The sequence below is a fragment of the Eumetopias jubatus genome, unplaced genomic scaffold, assembly GCF_037043125.1.
Source record: "Eumetopias jubatus isolate StellerSeaLion01/CBP00866 unplaced genomic scaffold, mEumJub1_p1.0 scaffold_8, whole genome shotgun sequence".
In the NCBI taxonomy this organism is placed as follows: domain Eukaryota; kingdom Metazoa; phylum Chordata; class Mammalia; order Carnivora; family Otariidae; genus Eumetopias; species Eumetopias jubatus.
The window spans coordinates 19,379,996-19,400,308 of NW_028274814.1; the positions used below are offsets into that span (position 1 = coordinate 19,379,996).

General features: G+C 38.3%; 1 protein-coding gene across 1 annotated transcript in view; it reads left to right on the forward strand.

Annotated features, from left to right (window-relative positions):
• Positions 1-20,313, forward strand: part of CUBN (cubilin) — a 271,439-nt gene that overhangs the window by 14,548 nt on the left and 236,578 nt on the right. The window contains exons 7-14 of the mRNA XM_028114080.2: positions 4,522-4,648; positions 5,565-5,727; positions 8,019-8,150; positions 9,266-9,361; positions 11,445-11,563; positions 11,742-11,928; positions 13,075-13,187; positions 15,967-16,201. Of these exons, the coding sequence (XP_027969881.2) occupies positions 4,522-4,648; positions 5,565-5,727; positions 8,019-8,150; positions 9,266-9,361; positions 11,445-11,563; positions 11,742-11,928; positions 13,075-13,187; positions 15,967-16,201 (1,172 nt within the window). The remainder of the gene's footprint in view (positions 1-4,521; positions 4,649-5,564; positions 5,728-8,018; positions 8,151-9,265; positions 9,362-11,444; positions 11,564-11,741; positions 11,929-13,074; positions 13,188-15,966; positions 16,202-20,313) is intronic.

Here is a 20,313-nt window from a genome sequence, read left to right on the forward strand (position 1 = left end):
ACTTCTGCTTTCAGGACTTTGTATCTCATTTTAATGAACTCCCTGATCCCTGCCTGCTTTTATGAGCATTCAAGCTTGGGCTGGATCCAAAATGCAGGTCTAATCTTTCATTCCCTTGAAAGCATTATCTCCTGATCTCTGTTTATAGGCACTTATCAATGAGAATTGCTGCTCAGAGATACTGGAGGAAAATGACTCCTAGTGCAAACACTTTCTTGCCTTTCTGATATCCAGGAATGTCCTGGAGATTAGATCTCACTCCTGGTCTTCCTTTAGTATCACTGTCCTCTGGGGTCTTGCAGACCAATACCAAAGATTTGCAGCAGGTGGGATAGGACTCAAAGATCCAGGCAAAATTGATTTTTGTCTCCCCCCAGCACATTATTTTTACTCCTGCAAAATGGAAAAGAAAAAAGATTAATGTAACTATTTGCTGCATGTCAGAGATTAGAGTTCTTTTTTCCACGTATAAGAGAGAGAGAAAGAGGAAGAGAGAACCATTTTTATTTGTTGGGAGCTGCCTAAATGACAGATTCAACTTTATATGAGCAATATTGCATTCTCTTGTACCTTCCTATAAAAAAACAAACAAACAACCCCCCCCCCCAAAACAACCCAAGGACTCATTGTGGTGACTCTGGAAACGGTTTTGGTTTCTAGTCTGTGTCCTTCATAGATTTGCTGGAGGACAGTTAAGAACGAACATTTAAGTCAATTTTTTTTCCTCTTGATATGAGGATAGTTTATGAAGCCCCATGAATTCCAATTGACAGCTATGAACTAAACACTCTAATTCAGGCATTTGATGGAGACTTTTGGGAGGAATAACAGAAAATAGAAAAAGGTGCCTGAGCATAAGACTATATGCTTGCTTTGTGGAATCTGTGTAATGAAAAAGAGAACATTTAGATACTTTCTTGTGTTCTATTAATTATGTGAGATTAAATGCCCGTTAATCAGTAGCTTCCCTGAGGCTCAAAACCTCTTCGGGAAACTTGTACGGACATTTGCTAAAGGAAAATGAGCCACTGTTGAATAATCTGGACCTGGAGAAATGTGATCACAACAAAGGGTTTGCTCTGGGTTGGGGCCTCGTTCAGCCTTTAACTCTTGGAACCCGTTTACTTGGGAACACAAAGGAGTCTTTATTTAAAGGGATAATAATTCCTAATTATAAAGACCTCTGAAAGATAAAGCACTGTGCAGATACTAATTAATTGGAAGCCCTGTTTCATAGGAAACTTTCGGGTAAAAACTTTTTTTCGAGTAATGAAACTACAGCAAGGAGACCATTGTCTATTTCCACTGATTCCTGTGGCTGGAGGTCCCGCCCCTAACTGCTTCACACAGCCACCAGATAATATTTTGCCACTTCTGATGCTGTTAATGCCTCTTTATTCTGAAGAATTGATGCGTATTGTTCTCCTGCTTACTTTGGATTAAGACAGACCTTGGGATGTAAATTTGCCATGTATGGATGGTGTATATCATATACTTTGGGCTCAGATCTAGAAGGCTTTCTAGAAAAAAAAGTTGAGTTTGGTTTTTTTTCCTCCAAGAGCACAATGACGGTTCGCATATTTTATTTTATTTCTTTCCACTGTCATCACTGGTGGGTTTTTAAAACATGCAGAGGTTGAACGATGAGGATAATCTGGTTTTAGGTCAGTGGTAGTTAGGTATTAAGCTTATTACCTATTTCAGTTAGTCAGTTATGTTAATATTGAACTATGGACTCTAACATAAGTTAAACTATGACTATGAAAGTGTATTTGACCTCTTTTCAATTGCCAAATGCACTTGCAGTGTTCTTGAACACTGAAAAGCCCAGAACCAAACCAGCAATAGAAAGTCCTTACAGTGGTGACTTCTGCTGGGACGTATATAATTTATCACTCTTTTTCTTTAAAGGACATATCCAGATACCTTAAGAATATATTTTGCATGCAAACACTGTTAGCTTAAAAAGACACATAAAAATGTAAAGTCTTTGGGGCACCTGGTTGGCTCAGTCGGAAGAGCATGTGGCTCTTCATCTTGGGGTGGTGACGTCGAGCCCCTTGTTGGGTGTAGAGATTACTTAAACAAATTAAAAAAAAAAAGAAAAAAGAAAAGTCTTCAACTAACTACCTTTCAGAATATGGGGATGTGACGTAGAAGAGCATGGGTGCAAGAGTAACACAGACCTAGGTTTTAATTCATCTTCTGCCAATTCCTAATCCTGTGGCCTTGGGCAATGTGAACCTAGCCAGTGAAATGGAATTAATACTTGTCTTTGAGGATCATAGCAAGGAAGCTAGGGGTATACTTGGCTGCCTTCCTTCCTCTGTTCCTCACATGAAGCTACATTTAAATGAAAGAAGTCTACTTTGTAGTTCTTTAGAGAAAAGTGTAGGATGAAAATTCACTCATCTCCAAATAAGAAGGAGGAGAGAGATAGAGGGGGTTTAACTGCAGGTCCATGAACCAGAATCTCCTCTCAAATCTTAAGTCATTTTCCTATAGCAAAGCACTTAGTGATAAGATAAACACAATTTCCTGAGTGCTTTCTATGGGAAAATGTCTTGAGACCCCAAGGTGAAACTAGTGCTCATGGATTGGCACTATTATGTTACAAGAAACAGGGGCAGAGGGAGTTATTATATTGTCTAAGGTGAACAGTTACTAGGTAGTATCAGGATTTAAAACTGGGGCAGTCTTGTCCCATGGGGTAAGAATACTCAGACCTCTTATACAGGATAAGCTCAGAAACCTAGGGAAGCTGGTTTAAAGATTCGAAAAAGTTCTTTTTGATGGGTGGAAATGGTGGTAAAATATACTTTTAGCATGGAAGCCACCTGGGTTCAGGGCTCATGTATGTATGTGAAATAGTGTAAAGTTCTATAATCTCCAAGAGTCTAATGAAATATCCTAAAAGAGTATTCTGTGTAAGGATGGGAGAGGATATGAGAGGGAGAGTATGGAAAGAGAGAGATGAGAAGATAAATAGTTATGGGCAGAGAATGAATAATTGAAAATTTTTTTAAAGTTTACTCTTCTATTGCTATTAATCTATGACCTTGTCTTAATGAGAAAGGCAACCTTGGAATGATCATATATGTAATTTATTAACAAGCAGATTTTACACAATTATATATTGGTGTTAAAAATTGCACCGGGACATAATTATACCAAAAAAAAAGTATTCATTTATCTGAAATTCCAGTGTAGTTGGGTATCCTGTGTCTTTATTTGCCATGTCTGGCCGCTCTACGTGTAAGTGCCTGGATGATACTCACAGTAGTGTTCCTCTCCATCTCTGGCCATGCTCAGTGATCTCTTCTTCCTTAGAACCCACGGAAAGGTGCCCCCCCAACAGATGTTTCTGGGGCCTTCTGTGGGTATACCCTGTTCTGTGCCCAGAGCGTGGCTCTTGCTCTCCAGACTCTCCTCTCCCACACATCAGTCACACATTTGTATTCCTCTTCTGACATCAGCTGAGCTCCTTGTGCCTCATCAACAAGGATTGTTAAAAGAGCTTCTTTACCTTATAGAATGGCCCCTTTCCAGAACACTGAGAAAGTAGTTCCTGGCCAGCCAGGTCCTCCCCGTTCCTTGTCTCTGACCCTTGACCCCCATGGTCAGCAGCTTCTGTGAGGGCCAGTGCTGCTCTAGGGCAGGCAAATAGTGACCTCTGGGCCTGGCTCTCCACTCCAGTAGAAGTGCTCAAACATGTGAAAATAAAGAAGCTTAGGCTCTGTGACCCCTTCACCTGCTTCCCTGCCCCAGCTTGCCATTCTCACATCTTCCACATTCCCTCTGAAGCTGAACACAGATAGAAAGCTAACGCAGCAACTTTAAGGATTGCAGTGGTTTAAAACAACTTTGCTCATCTGATTATTATCGAGCTGAAATCTTCTCATGACAAAACACCCACCGCCTGCGAGCTTGGCTATTACGTAAAATTGCATTTGCGAGTTAAAATGTGGCTATGAAAGAAATGTTACTATGTTAATTGCATCTCTTATGGATAGAAGTAGTGCCCTTTGTAATATGATAATAATTACTGTATTCCCTGAGATGTGGCTATACCACGCCTGTGGGGTTATACGATTCCAGAGAACATTTGGGAATATATCAGCTCAGTCAAGGTCACCTGTGCTTACTGGTGGGTCCAGTTGGAGGGACAATGAATGGACTTGATCTCTCCCTTTAACCATCCCGAATGAACTCCATCCCCCTTTGTTTATGGATGTCTGACCTTTGAAAGTGCTGTTTGATGACCTGATACCAGAAGAATTTATAGTGGTAGTCATGCCCAGATAGTACATTGTGCCCCTCTCAGACTGTATTTGAGAGATAACACGAGTACTCAGTCTACAACTTGAGTAATTTTCTTTCAAGACTCCAGCCAATAAATCTGGTTTTCTGGTTTAGGATTCCACGTGAATGTCAATGACTTACAGTTGGAATTATTATTTTCTTAATTGTTGCTAAGAAACTGGCACTTGCCCTGATGTTATGCTCTTGTGTAACCCACAGTTGTCTCTGCTCACCTGAGACACATGGCCCCCAATGTGCATCCAGATATGATGACTGTGAAGGGGGCTCCAAGGAGCTCTGTGTCCACGGCATCTGCGAGGATCTAGTCCGCGTGCAGGCTGACCAGGTGAGTCCCCCACAGCACGTGGCATGTCTGCGTATGAGCAGGGCATTGGCAGAGCAACAGAGAGGAAGTCACTTCGTGCTCTGAAGTGGGGCGCAGGTGAGGAGAGAGATGAGAGATGTCCATAAATAAACAGAAAACTGGACCCAGAGGTGGTATCATTATAGAAATTACTACCATTTTTGTTATTCCTTCGTCCACCTGTCTCTGAGACATGACCCTCTCGTGGCCTCATGAGTTGGAACAGTGATGAGACATGGAAACACCAAAGGCCCACTTTTGCGGGCAACATCCCCTTCTAAGGAGTCTGGATTGTTTCTGGCCCTGCAGACTCTGAGCCACCTCCCTGAGTGGCCCCTGTGCTCTGGATCCTGACAACCTTGACTCCTGACCTTCAAGATCACCCAGACCTGGCCCACTTGGCCTTGTATGAGACCTTCGGGTCTTTATTTTTAGTTCAATTTTTTTTTCTACCCTTGTGATGGAAAACGGTTCCCTTCCAGTGATGGTGGGAGGAGAGAGTGGGTGGGAGGGGAAGGAGAGATTTTCAAAAAGGAAACAAACAGAATGGATTTTCCAAGGTCTGTGCCTCTATGGGTGTTTTTCCCTCTACAAACACATCAGGCTGAGTGCACTGACTTTAATTATATTGACTTACATTTCTTGATTGTGGTTGCTCTTTCCCTGGCATCTTTGGGACAAATTATAGGTTTTCCTTACTCCGAAATAAAGATGTTTCTCTTTTTGCGTGGTCTGGTCTAAATGCTTAATTATATGGGAAGAAGAAGAGAAGCCACTCAATTGGCCTTATGGAAACGAACGCTAGAGGATCAACAGTTGGGGACTTGGTGAGATTTTCAAAGGCTTTTCTTGCTCATTTTCTTGATTGCCTTGAATCACACTCTTGTTGTTCTGCCAGCCCAAGTACAGCTGCATCTGCGATGCGGGGTGGACGTCCCCACTGAACGGCCCGGCCTGTGTGCTGGACATAGATGAGTGCAGCCTCCAGCACTCACCGTGCTCAACACTCGCGCAGTGCTTCAACACACCAGGCTCTTTCTACTGCGGGGCCTGCCCAGCAGGTACAGGGGCTCGTCCACACCCAGCCGGGCAAGGTGCCAGAACAGATTTCCTTCCCCTGCCGAAAGCTCAGGAAGACTTCCAGTCCCATTGCATGTCCTATTTTCACAAGTATTTCCCACCATAGGCCCATCTTTCTGCTGTAATAATTCAGCGGCAGAAAGCAGAGGGCCCGAGCCAAATGCAGGGGGGCAGGGTCAAGCACCTGCTTGCTGTGGCCGGCAGCTGACTCGGATTTATTCCAGCCCCACCTCCCTTCCTAGCCAGATGTTTGCAAACTTGGGCAGATGATTTCACCTCTTAGTGTCACCGCTGGAGTCCAGTAGTCCTCACCTGTGTGTGTTACTGGGAAACCCTGTGGTCTTGCTGTAAATAGGGATATCTGGCTTCATCTCAGACCCAGAGAGACCGAATCTCCAGGTCAGGTCACACGCTGAGTCAAGGAAAATGTAGACTCTGGGCTCAGAGGCTGCCTGGGTTTCAGTCTGTGCTTCATCTCTCACTATATGAGACCATCATCATCCAATCAACGCATATTTGTAGAGCTCCCACTATGAGCAAAGCACTTTGCTGGGTGCACTGGAAGCAATTAACCAGGCCTCAGGGAGTCTACAAGGCCCCTGGGCACTCCTCATGTGTTGTTAGAAGATACAGCATATAAGAAAATAATTATTTTATGAAACTTCATTGAGATACTGTGCTGGGGCAATTTTTAATTCTTGCAACTATGACAAAAATCAAGAAACGTTAGGAATTAGTTTTATTCCCACTTTAAAATATAAGACCATGAGGCTTGGAGAAGGTAAATAACTTGCCCAAGATCACATAGCTTATAAGCAGTCAGGAGTCAAACCTAGGTCTGCCTGACTGTGGATTTGAGTTGGGCTGCTGAATACTTCATTGATCCTTCTCATCGAGGAACCCACACACCTATTGCTTCCTGTGACTTTTGGTTTAGTGACTTTCTTCATGTTACCTGCTTAGATCTTGTATAACTAGGAAGAAATTGAAAAAAAAAAACATGTAAAAAGTTTTTCCCTCTTAGTTCTCAGGGGCAAAAACATTTGAAAACAACCACATTCTTGAAGACAATTTGCCAGCAACAGTCTTTAAAAACTAGAAATCAGAAAAATAAATGATTTGAACTATAGGATTCTTTTATTTATCGTTGGAGAAAAAAAAAGAGAAACAAAACTTTTTGTTTTCCTGTTAATCACATTATTTTTTTCCTTCATGTCAAAATAAATACATGCTACTTATAAAATATAAAGAAACTATAAAAATATAAAAATAAGATGGCAAAAAATGCCCATAGTCTTATCACTCGGAGGACCACCATTGACATTGGGGCATATTTCCTTCCAGCTCTCTTCTGCACATTCTTCACCCACAATATGTAATTTCCATAGGTAGAATTTTAGAAGGGACTCCACTTGGATCAAATAAAAGAAGTATTTGTAAAAATTTAGAAGGTTTTAAACATTCTTATCATAATTTTAGTCATTTGAATTGTAAGAGTAATAAAACTCACTGTAACAATTGATTTAAACAGAAACATCTGGAGGAAAAGCCCCTCCTTCTTCACCTTCAGTCTTATCCTCCTAATGAGACTACTGTTAACAATTGTTCTCTCTCCTCTTCTTCATTTTCCTTTGCTCATACAAACACGTAGACACATATGCAGGTTTAAAAAAATTTCTTCCCCAAATTGGGATTAGACTCCGCATATTATTCTAAAATTTATATTATTAGTTAAAGTGTATATGGGGAAGTTTTTTAATATGTGTGTGTGCATGTCATTAAAAATAGCTTTTCATATCAGCGGTGTAGATGAGTCGTAATAGATTCAGCTCTGCTGCTACTGATCACTGAGAGGTTTTGTTTTTTTTCCCCCCCATTAAACAATTCTGCAGTAGACATCTGCTTACCTATGTCTGTAGATACTGCCATTTTTATCACTGCAGAAACTGTTTTTAAGAAGTGGAATTGTTAGTCCACAGGTATATATTTTAAAAATTTTAGTGAATATTGCTAAATCTATTTCCAAGTAGGTTTTACTAATTAAACTTCTGACTAAAAGCATCTAAGAGTACCTCATATGCCCACCACTTTGCCAGAATTTGTTTTTGAGAATTTAAAACAATTTTTTGCCAACCTGAAAGGGAGAGTCTTCCTCATTTTAATCTATAGTTTCTTAGAGTGAAGCGGGTTTTTATGTATTTTTGACAATTTGCATTTCTTTGTTGTCAACTTGTCTATAGAGCTAACTTTTCAAATCTTCTGATCTTTCTAGGCTGGCAAGGAAATGGATACAGTTGCCAAGATATCAATGAATGTGAGATAAATAATGGTGGTTGTTCCGTGGCTCCACCTGTCACCTGTGTGAATACATTTGGGTCTTACCACTGTGAAGCCTGTCCACCAGGTGCTACACCAAGTTTCCTGACACCATTACAGGCAAAACATACATTTGGAAACGGGGTCTCGTGCTCCATTTTATTTATTTTAGTTTTAGTTTTTTTAGGGAGGGAGAGAGAGAGAGGGAGGGGGAGGGGCAGGGGGAGAGAGAGAGAGAGAAAGGATCTTAAGCAGGCTCCACACCCAGTGCTGAACACAATGTGGGACTCGATCTCATGACCCTGAGATCATAGCCTAAGCTGAAATCAAGAGTTGGGCACTTAACTGACTGAGCCACCCAGGCACCCTGCTTGTGCTGTTTTAAATATGACTCTTTCTAAGGAGATATATGAGTAGTGCCAAAAGTTTTATATAACTTATGGATTCAGGGCACGTTAGTTCAAGCTATATTATGGAAAGCAATACAAAATATTTTTAATATCAATGGAAAACAACAAACCTTTACAAATTGTGAAACAGCGTGGGGAGAAAATGCAGAATTTGAAACATTTTCTCTGTGGATCACAGATCTATAGCTCCATTGTTTCCACAAATAATTTTTAATACAATGTAGTCATGAGATGAGATGTTTTATATATAAAGTTAACTAAATAACAGGCACACTAGTAAGCATATAATGTATGTTATTTTCCTTTCTCTTCTGGAAAGAAGTCATTACTGCTATTCTGTGATCTCAACTGAGTGACTGCCCAAGAAGTTCAGGGAGTTCTAAGGGATATATTGAAACCCTATATGTTTTATTAATGTGAAACAACAGTACTTTGGACTTATACGATAATTTAGCTCTCAGATCATTAAAGTCACTGTAATTAGAAAATGTCAATTTGCTTAGTATCAGCACTTTCTAAGTCTACCAGTAGTTTCATGCATCTTTTTATTTTATTTATTTTTTATTTTTGTCATTAGAAACAACCCAGAACATTGTTTCTGCCATCAGGCTCCCAATTCTTGTTGTCGTTTTTTCTTAATGATAGGAATTTGTGTATGATGCTTCATATTTACCTTTCCTGTTCTGATGATAGAATATCTCTGGTTAGCCTGGTTCATGATATTTGGTTCTTGGATTGGGATTCTTCCGTATTCTAAATGTTGTTTGTTATGCCCTGCTCTTGCTGTCATCAGGGTATCAAGGTGATGGAAGAGTGTGCACACTCATTGACATCTGCTCAGTCAATAATGGAGGCTGCCACCCAGATGCATCATGCTCCTCCGTTCTAGGTGATGACTCTCCCTCTGGTTTGTGGTATTTGAATATGACCCTCTAAAACAAATCAACATCTTAAAAACAAAATCCCCTATCCTCAAAATTCTTATTTTGATCTTCAAACCAAAAAGTGATCCTTGTTTTAAAATTATACGTTTGGATTTTTTAATGTAATAGATTATGCTCTTCTCTGGTCTGCCTTAAATTAGCAATTATTAAAAAAAAATTAGCAATTATTTCCCAAGATAATCAAGCCAGCAAAGTAATTTATGACTGTATTCGAGAAAACAGCAAGGAGAAAAGGAGGAAGGACCATTGTCAACTCTCTTTTCTATGTCATTGGCCAGGACTGAGCCCTGTTGCTAACCTTGGCTGCAAGGGAGGCTGGGAAATGTAGTTTATTTCAGGTGCTTATGCCCCCAGTTAAAATAAAGAATTCACTACTAAAAAATGGAAAAGTGGATCTAGGGCAATAACCAACAGTGTCTGCAATGCTGTGTAAGAGGAGTTTCACCTCCTATAATTTAAAAAATATATATTGCTAAATTTTCTTCCAGAAATGTATCAATTTATACTTACCAACAGTGCATGAAAGTATACATGTATCCCACCCTTGACAATAATGGATACTATTGTTATTTCTCATTTTGGTCAATTTTATAGGTAAAAATTGCCTTCCCATTATTTTAATTTTGACCATATCAAAATTCATTTTTGATCATGAATAATTAATGCTTTATTTTATTTTTAAAGATTTTATTTATTTGACAGAGAGAGAGAGAGAGAGCACAAGCAAAGGGAGAGAGGCAGAGGCAGAGGGAAAAGCAGACTCCCGGCTGAGCAGGGAGCCCGATGTGGGGCTCGATCCCAGGACCCTGGGAGCATGACCTGAGCTGAAGGCAGACGCTTAACCACCTGAGCCATCCAGGCACCCCAATAATTAATACTTTTTACATATTTACTGGCTTTATTTTTTTTTTTTCTATTTGTTCATGTCCTTTGTTCATCTGCTTTCTCACTGATTTGTAAATTTTCATTATGTACTAAGGATATTATCTCATTATCTGTCTTATGTTTTACATGTATTTTCCCTGGCACATTATTTTTATTTTAATTTTGTGGTGGTATTTTCTATTTAGAAGTTTAAAATTTCTATGCTATCAAAAAGATAAATCTCTTCTTATAGGATTTTCTCTTCTTGGAATTAGGCCTTTCCTACAGAACTCTAAAAATAGTCAAGTGCTTGCTCTTTTGTACTTTCATTTATTTTTAACATTAAGATCTTGATCTTTTGGGGATTTGTTTTTATCTATAGTATCAAATAGACATTTAGCTTGATATTTTTGTTCAAATGTATGGCTTCAACTTCATTTATTGAATAACATATCATAACTCTTGCTATTTCCAAGTACCACTTTTATTTTTACTGACATAATATATCTATTCACATATATAAAAAAAACATATGTGTATATATGTATGTGTATAATATATACATAGAACTTATATATGTATATACTGTGACTATTAAATGTTTATTAAATAATTAACAGCATACTGAAGTAGTTAGGAACATGGATTCTAGAAAAATACTGCTTAGATTTTGATTTTCTCCTTGGTTCCATCATAATCTAGCCGTGTGTCCTTTGTCAAGGCGCTTAATCTTTCTGTGTTTTGTCTTTATCTGTAAATGGGGATTAAAACAGTACCTATTTATAGTCAATATGGGTACAGTGCTTGCAACAGATACCATCTGAATGAGAATAGCCTTTTCTGCTGTCAACCCCTCCATGAGAAACTCCCCTTTCCCTTGGCGTACCTCACACTTGTCCACAACTCAGGACCATGACATATGGACTGACAGCTCCCGTGCCAATTTGTATATAAAGTATCGGAAATGCATAATGCCTTTCTTATTTTTAAGATAAAAATAGAAAAAGATTCTATTATTTTCTCTTTATGCCTGGTGTTTCTGCTCTGAGAGATATGCAGACTTGACTTCGGCAATTTCTCATCTAGACAACAGGGCCTGAGTTTTGTTACTGGGTCTGAATCAAGGAGATCTGTATTTATATTTCCATTTTGATTTCTAAACAGGTTCCTTACCTCTCTGCACTTGTCTCCCGGGGTATACTGGAAATGGTTATGGGCCAAATGGATGTGTGCAACTCAGTAATATTTGCCAGAGCCACCCCTGTTTAAATGGACAGTGCATTGTGAGTCCTTTATTCTTCCTTACTTAGCAATTACCATTTCAACGAATTATTACAGGTTAGGCTACCAGAAGATGTTTGTGGCTCAACACCTGCTACATACATCATGTAACACTAATAGTCTTTGTTATTTGAGTTGATTCATGTTTATCATTATGGCGTTATGTTTTTCTTTCCTTAGGAAACAGTCTCTGGTTATCTTTGTAAGTGTGAATCAGGTTGGGCTGGCATCAACTGTACAGAAAATATAAATGAATGTCTGAGCAACCCCTGCTTGAATGGGGGAACTTGTGTGGATAGCGTTAATGCTTTTAGTTGTGAATGTACACGTTTCTGGACTGGACTCCTCTGTCAGATTCCCCAGCAAGGTACGCTCAGCATTTCTTCTCTCGCAGATGCTCACAGCATGGAAGGATCATCCCTTAATGAGTCCTGCCGTGGATTCTTCTTTCTTGTAACTAAGCCTTCCCTTGCAGCTGTAGTCTAGAATTTACAAGGTAAATATCTATCTCGGTTTAAGCCAGAAGAACCTTCCTTCAAAGGAAGAATTAAGTTAGTATTTGCCATTTTTATTATGTCTGTTCTGACAATAAAATTTGCTACGGTAGTATAGTTCTCTAGGGAGAGTTTTCTCTACAGCAGCTGTTTCATTTCCCTATAACATTACACTAAGTCATGTCAGTCTCCTGCTCTAGAACACACAGTCACTCCCCATTGCCCACCTGTTAAATAAAAATTGGGACTGTTTCCAATTATTCTCTTTAACTTGGCCTTACCATATCCAATTAACCTTATTTTTCACTAGGTCCCTAATAATACTCCCTTTCCAAGCCAGACGTCTTTTCTTATCACCTGACCCCTTGTACCACCATGCTGTGTTCCTTTATCTGGGATATTTTTCTCCCCAGATATCTCCAGATTCTTCCTTTGCTTCACATCTGAATGTATCTGTCCCTCAGGAGTCCTTCACCTTCAAGCCTCAATCTCCTTCCTCAAGCTTCTTCTGACTACTCCAGCCCTCTTGTATAACTCTTGATTCGGAATCAGCACATTTGTTGAGACGTTACTATGTGTTTAGGACTCTGGTAGATGCTGTGGAGAGATAAGCATAAAATACTATGCTCATATTACCTGTTTATCTTCTGGTTGAGGGAGATGAGTCTAATACAAAATGGCAGAGAGGAGACAAGAGCTAAAGATTAGAGCTAAGTTGTGTGGGTTCAAGTCAAGTATCACGGAGGCAGAGAGACTGGGAGCCGGGGAAAACAACAAGAGGCAGGAAGGTACGCGGTCGTGACAAGGAGATACCAAGTGGACTTCGAACAACAGGTGGGGCTTACTTAGGCGGGTGTCCGAGGAAAAAGAGGGCCGGGAGAGGAAAGAGTGGCAGGGCATTTGTCTCCAGGGTTAATTACTCAGATTTCTCTAATATTTCAGCAGCAGGGTTAGAGCTGCCGAGCCTCTTCCTTTTCAGAGTCTCTGTAAAGCAGAATTCATCCTCTTTCCCTTTGCAGTGTGTGGAGGGTCCCTCTCAGGGATGAGTGGAAGTTTCAGCTACATGAGCCCTGATGTTGGTTATGTACATGATGTCAACTGCTTCTGGGTTATCCGAACTGAAGAGGGAAAGGTAAATGTAGTATCTCCTGCCCAAATGTGCCTTTCATTTGTATACATGAATATGCAATATGTGTATATATTACATAAAATACATATAGTGGTAATCCAACCACCATATATTGAGGACCTGCTAGGTGTCAGGCTCTGGGCTAGATAGTTTATGCACCTTTCTCAAGCCTTCCACTAACTCTTTGAAATAGGTGATTGTATCCTCATTTTATAAACGAGATAATGGAAACTAAGAGAAGCTAAGTCATTTTTTATTTTATTTTATTTATTTATTTTTTTAAAGATTTTATTTATTCATGAGAGACAGAGAGAGAGAGAGAGAGAGACAGAGAGAGAGAGAGGCAGAGGGAGAAGCAGGCTCCCAAGGAGCAGGGAGCCCGATGCGGGACTCGATCCCAGGACCCTGGGATCGTGACCTGAGCCAAAGGCAGACGCTTAAGCATCTGAGCCACCCAGGTGCCCTTAAGTCATTTTTTTAAAAAAAACACCTTTTAGCTGGTAATTGGATGAGTTGGATTTCAAAGTCAGGCTTGTCTGATTCCAAGTCCATGCTTTGTCCAGTAGAGATGATTCTCCAAAGGGAGTGGCCAACTGCAAGCTGGGAATTTGTAGTCCTATTGTTCCCAAGACAGTCTTGTTGGAAGATGACCAATCAGTGTTCTGTTGATTATTACGCAAAATGGGGACAACTATGAAAATGGTTTTCTTATTGGAGCCTTCTCTGTGCCGCTGTGCTGTGTTAATTGCTTTGTATACATTGTGTCATTGTATTTTAACTCTTGTAACCCTACCCTGAAAGATAAGAATTGTTATTCTCAATTTACATCTGTGGAAAGGGAGCCTGGAGCAGCTGAGGAATTTGTTCAAGGTCACATGGTTTGTAAGTAGCAAGCCCTGACCCAAGCCCAGGCCGTTCCACTCCAATGACTCTGAACCCTGCATGAACACTCTTCAAATTAAGATCTGACCCTGAGGTTTTTCGTGCTTTTATCCCCAGCATTCATTACTCAGACTTTTCCAAATATTTATTTCTCAACCAACTCCTAGACTCATTAAAATGAAGTTTGTATGTCTGAATAGATAAGGTTTTCCCTTGAAACTCTGTGAACTTTTTCCAGCAAACTAATGTTACAGAGGTCATTGTACAATGGTCACAACATATTTTTTCCCTTGAGATGGGAGGATTCTTTGGGGCCTGGTGACCCCACAATAGCACCAACTCCAAAATCGATTTCCCAGTGGGTATGTTATGTGAATTTCCTTCCTCCCATTTAGCGTTCATGAATTCTATTTCCTGACATTGAAAACATTTTTCTTTCAAGAAAAGTCATTTTGTGAAAAAATTTTAATACTTTTATTATCTATTTGTAAAAAAGAATCATGCTGTTTTTCTTGATTATTGTGATTTCATATCTTCTTATCCCCACAATTTACATAATATAGTAGAAATTTTATGGAAATCAGGATAGTTCAATTCATGAACATTTATTTGAGTTTTATTGAAATTGCTTCAAGGACAAAAATGATGCAATGCTGGGGAACAGATCTTAAAAATACCCTAGCATAGAATTTCAAAAATATCCTGATATCTTTTCTCATTAGCTAAATGCTGTCATGGTTTAGATCATAAGGGAAATCAAATTTGACAGCTTCCTTTTAGTAGTTTGGCTCTTTTAAGTGATGTTATCTGTACAAAATCTTTTTTATTTTATTAATTGTATTATTATATTTAAGTTTGTACATTCTAACATTTTAACTTGGAAATGTATTTTTCTGTTTATTCTTTTCTACTTGTATGCCCAGAACACCTCAGATTACTTTTTCCCTCTTCCCCACTCTTGGTATTACTCATCTCTTAATAATATCCAACCCCTGAGGACTTGCCGACCTTACACACGCGTACACCATGCCTACTCAGTCTATACCTGAGCTTGTCAATCTGTTAGTATCTTGTTCAAAAGTTCAGAGAACCCTCAGGAATCAGCATCTCTGGGGGTCAGTGAACATTTGTGGGTATGCTACACACTGCAGGTTATTCAGGTGACCAGGGTATAAATTCTTGTGAACGGTATTATTTGTCAGTTACATATAATTCCAGGTAGATTTTTCAAACGTCCAATGTATTTTACTGATGTGGAAGCATTGTTAACTATACATTTGAAGTGCCTTTATTTAATGGATTTAATGAAATCTAGTTAAATATATTTCATTAACCCATTCAGTAACAACTCAATGGGTATAAAGTTTCAGTTATGCCAGATGTGTAAGTTCTAGAGATCTGATATACAAAATTGTGCCTCTAATAGCATGGTATGGTGCACTTCAACATTTGTTAAGACAGTGATCGCATGTTGTATTCTTACCACTAAAAGAAGAAAAGAGAGACACAAGGAAATTCTGGGAGCTGTTGGATATGCCTATTACATTGATGGTGATAATGACATCAGAGGTGTTAGCATACGTCCAAAAACTCATCAATTCGTACACATTTAATATGTTCAGTTCTTTGTATACCAATTACACCTCAATAAAGCTGTTAAAAATCTATTTCATTAACATTAAGGTTTTTGATATATTTTGATATTAGCTGAAGCCTAAGCAATTTTTAACACAAGTTATTGAAGATGTAGATTTGTCATATGTATTTGTGGATAACTGGGAAATTATAGATATGCCTCTTGAAAGGTGACTTACTATGAATGCTTCCTAATTAGTGGGAGAAACGCTTTAGAATTAATATGGAAATGAAAAACAATATGTTGTGACCTTTACATTTTTAGGTGCTGCGTATCACTTTCACTTTTTTCCGGTTAGAATCAGTGAGCAATTGTCCACACGAGTTTCTTCAGATTCATGATGGAGATTCCTCTGCAGCGCTCCAACTTGGAAGATTCTGTGGCTCCATTCTCCCTCATGAACTCCTCAGTAGTGACAATGCCCTCTATTTTCATCTCCATTCTGAACATTTCAGAAGTGAGAGAGGCTTTACAATAAGATGGGAAACACAGCAACCAGGTACGTGTAAACATGAAGAAAAATCAAGCAAAATCTTGAGATTATTAAGTTTTCTTCATTAATGTTAGACTTGTGGATAACATTAAATGTTTTGAGATCCAGGGATTATATCATACTTTTGTAATTCTTTAAATATCAAATAAATCTAAAATGAATTGGAATTCCATTTTGTGTTCGGAGATAACAAAATTTGGATAAACAAAAAAGATTAAAAACCATGAGTCTTAATGGATCCCTTATGAAATTACCAAACAGCATTCTTATAAACTCTACTAATAAATTACTGCAGGGATGTTGTTGACTACATTGTTGTTCCTTCATTAGTATTCCTTATCTTAATGACCATTTGATAATTTGTTCTTTTGTTGTTATTTGGTCTTGTGGGGCTCTACTTTTATTTTTTTTGGCTTTTTACTATACAATTTTTAAACAGGTAAAAAAGCAGATAGAACAGTACTGAACCTCCAATTCATTCATCAATAAATCTGTGCATCTATTTCTAGAATTTCTCTGCTTTTCTATTGGTTATTTATCTGTCCTTGTGCTGCATTGGCTTAACTAACTACTGAAGCTTGAAATCTGGTTGTGTAAATCCTGTAACTTGGATCTTTTAAAATATGCTAGATCCTTTACATTTTCTTATAAATTTTAGAATCAGTTTCTTAATTTCCCCCCAAAATCTGCTGGGATTTTGTTGGCATTGTCTTGAATCTATAACTTGGGAAGAAATGACTTCTTAAAAATATTGGCCCTGTCAATTTATGAACATGGACTATCTCTGTATTTATTTAGCTCTCTTTTAATTTATCTTAACAATGATTTATATATTCCAGTGTTTATTCTACATATTTTGTTGTTTTTTCTAGATATTTGATATTTTGTACTATGTAAATGATATTATTTTTCTAAAATGTCATTTTTATGTGTTGTTAGTATATAGAAATATGACATATTTAAAAAAATATTTGATTTTGAATCCAACCACATTGCTAAAATCATTAATCAATTCTAATAGCTTTTTTTGGGTAGATTCTTTTGGATTTCTCTACATCCACAGTTATGTTATCTGTGAGTAAAGCTTGTTTTTCTTTTTTAAGAAACAAAATTTAATGGAGTAAATTTGAACATCTAATTGGTTTTATTAAACAACACATTAATGGGGCAACATCCCATCTAGCAAACAGAGGGGAGCCCTGAGGAGTTGTATGAAATGAAAAGTTTTTATAGGAAGGAGGGTGGGGCAAGAAATTATTGCCCCACAAAAGATTGTTCCAGCCAAGGTCTTCCCTTAAGGGGAAGAGAGAGGGGTCTAATCCTGTAGATTACCTCATCTTCTTTTGGGGGATGGAGAGAGCCCATGTGGCAGACTCATTGGCCCTAAATGGAAAATTCCTGACTAACAGGTTAAGATTACATTTCTGGGGGAGGTTGAAAGTGCAATTAGATTAGGTATTAAGCCCATATTTGGGGACTTGGCCTAAGTGACACTGTTTGGGGCCTGTGGTTTTCCTTTTAACATCTTCCTTTCCAATCTTTGTAACTATCATTTCTTTCTTTTCCTCAACTTATTTATTGCCTGGCTAGGACATCCAGTACCATGCTGAACAAAAGTGGTGGAGTGGGCATCGTTTTCTTGTTCCCAACCTCATGGGGACATTTTGTTCAGTATTTAACCATTGAATATAATTTTTAGATATAAATTTTTGTAGATAACTCTTATCAGATGAAGGAAGTTCACTCCAAATTACTATTGCTGTATACAGATTACCCACAAATTTAGTGTTGTAGAACATTAATCATTTTATTATGTTTCTGATTTTGTGGACCAGGAATTTGGAAAGGGCCCAGTTATCGTTTGATCTGTCAAGCAGTTACAATCAGATGTTGGCTGGAACTGTAGTCATCTATAGGCTCAGCTAGGCTGGAAACCCAAGATGACTCACTCAGTTGATGCTGGCCTTTGGATTAGAGTTGAACCAGGCTGTTGACCTGAATGCTTCCATGTAGCCCCTCTCTGATGGTGGTCTTAGGGTAGTGGATCTTCTTTCATGGCACTTGGTTTTTTTCTTAGAGTAAGCCTTACAACAAACCCAGGCAGATGCTGCATGGCTTTTTTGGACCTATCCTTGGAAGTCATATTGTGTTATTTCTGCCATACTTTTATTTGGTTGAAGCACTCTTAAACCCACCCAGATTCAAGGGGAGGAGACACTGACCCCACCTCAATTGAAGAAGTATCAAAGATTTTATGAATGTTTTTAAACCATCTCACCTTTTATTCCTAGCTTGTCAAGAATTTTTATCATGAATGAATGTTGAAATATATTAAATACTTTTTCTAAATCTATTGAGATTATCTCATGGTTTTCCTCCTCTGCTTCTGTCATTTTTCCTTTCTCCTCTCCCTCTGGAGCTCAGATTATACATATGTTGGAGATTTTGACTATGTCTCATAGCTCTCATACTTTATAATGTAGTCTTACCCTGGGTACATACAGCTTAAGACTCAGCTAAGGGCCCAAGGAACCTCTTATGAATTTTTTGGGTGTTATGGCCATGTACCTGTCTTCACTATAGTACCTTTATTCCAAAGTCCCAACCACTCTAGGAGCCCCAAAATTCTGAGTTTTGTTTCTTTCACCCAGCAGGAGTATTGCTGCTCCTTGGACTCTACTGCCCTGCACTGCAATTTGGGAAAGGCACATAGGGAGAATATACTTGGCTGAACATGGGACTCACCACGTGTGCTTCCCTCCCCTCAAGGATCACAGTCCTTCACTGTTTGCTTCTCAATGCCTGGAGACAATAAAAACTATACAAACATTAATTCCTTATTATTACAAAATATCAGCCATTGCTCACATTTGTTACAGACACTGTTGTGTATCTTATAGATTATCCCATATTCTAGATTTTGCTAGAATGGTTTGATCAAATTCAGTTTTATGTTTAGGGGGACAAAAATGATCACATTAGGAGGTACTTGATGTCTGTTTGCCTCCCTATAATGACTGCAACATTGATGAGAGTGTTTTGATTTTTTCAGGTTAATCTTTCCATTAAAAAGCTTCTCTTTTGCCCTTTCTCTAATGGTCTTAGCAACCCATAGGTTCATTGTTTAGATTAACTGGGGTTTTCAAGGTGATGAAAGTTGAATTTTATCAGTTATTCTTTATTTACTCTCTGGTGTTCTTCAGTGGAGTAGACCTTTCCCATGTCAACTATTTGGTTACTCTCACATAGAGATCAGTTAGGAAAGGTAGGATAAATGCTTGATTCTTCCCCCTATTTTTCTCCAGTATTCAAATTAATGACTTGATTTTCTAGTTTTCTCCAGAATGAACAATTACTTATTACTCTTTTTATTTTGTTTTGGTTTTAGCACCAAAAATGAACTCATATTTTATCATATTTGATATAATCGATTCTAGGCTTTTTTTATGTTAAAATGTTCCATATTTGGCTAGTGGGAAAACTCTTCAAGTTAGTTTCTGAGCCTCTTTGACTCAATTCTGGTTACCTTTGGAAACTTCCTCACTTTCTGCTCTGAAGGATATTCCAGGAGTTCATACTCCTCTAATGGGAAATTGTATTTAGATTCCATAATCTGGCTGGTAGGAGTGGTTATTGCTACTAGGTTGAAGAAAGTCTCTAGATCTTTCAGTGGAAGGAACTAGAATTTTTTTTTAAATATTATTATTTTTTAAGTAGGCTCCATGCCCAGCATGGAGCCCAGTGTGCGGCTCAAACTCACAACCCTGAGATTAAGACCTGAGCTGAGATCAAGAGTCAGACACTCAACCAACTAAGCCACCCAGGCACCCCTATTTTTATTAGTTTTGAAGAAAAAGTATATCATGTATTCTTAGTGATATTCCAATATATTTGCATATTGAAATTAAAGGTTTTAAATTTGATATTTGTACCTCTTCTCATTTCATGAAAAATCCTGGTTCCTAGTGACATTAACCTATTACCTTATGTACTTAATCCTACTGTATGAATTTTCAAAATAACAATACCAATATTATTACTAATAATATAATAACTGAAATCCATTTAGTATTCCTTGGCTATTCTTTTTGTACTTAATGTATGTTTCACTCGAGCTC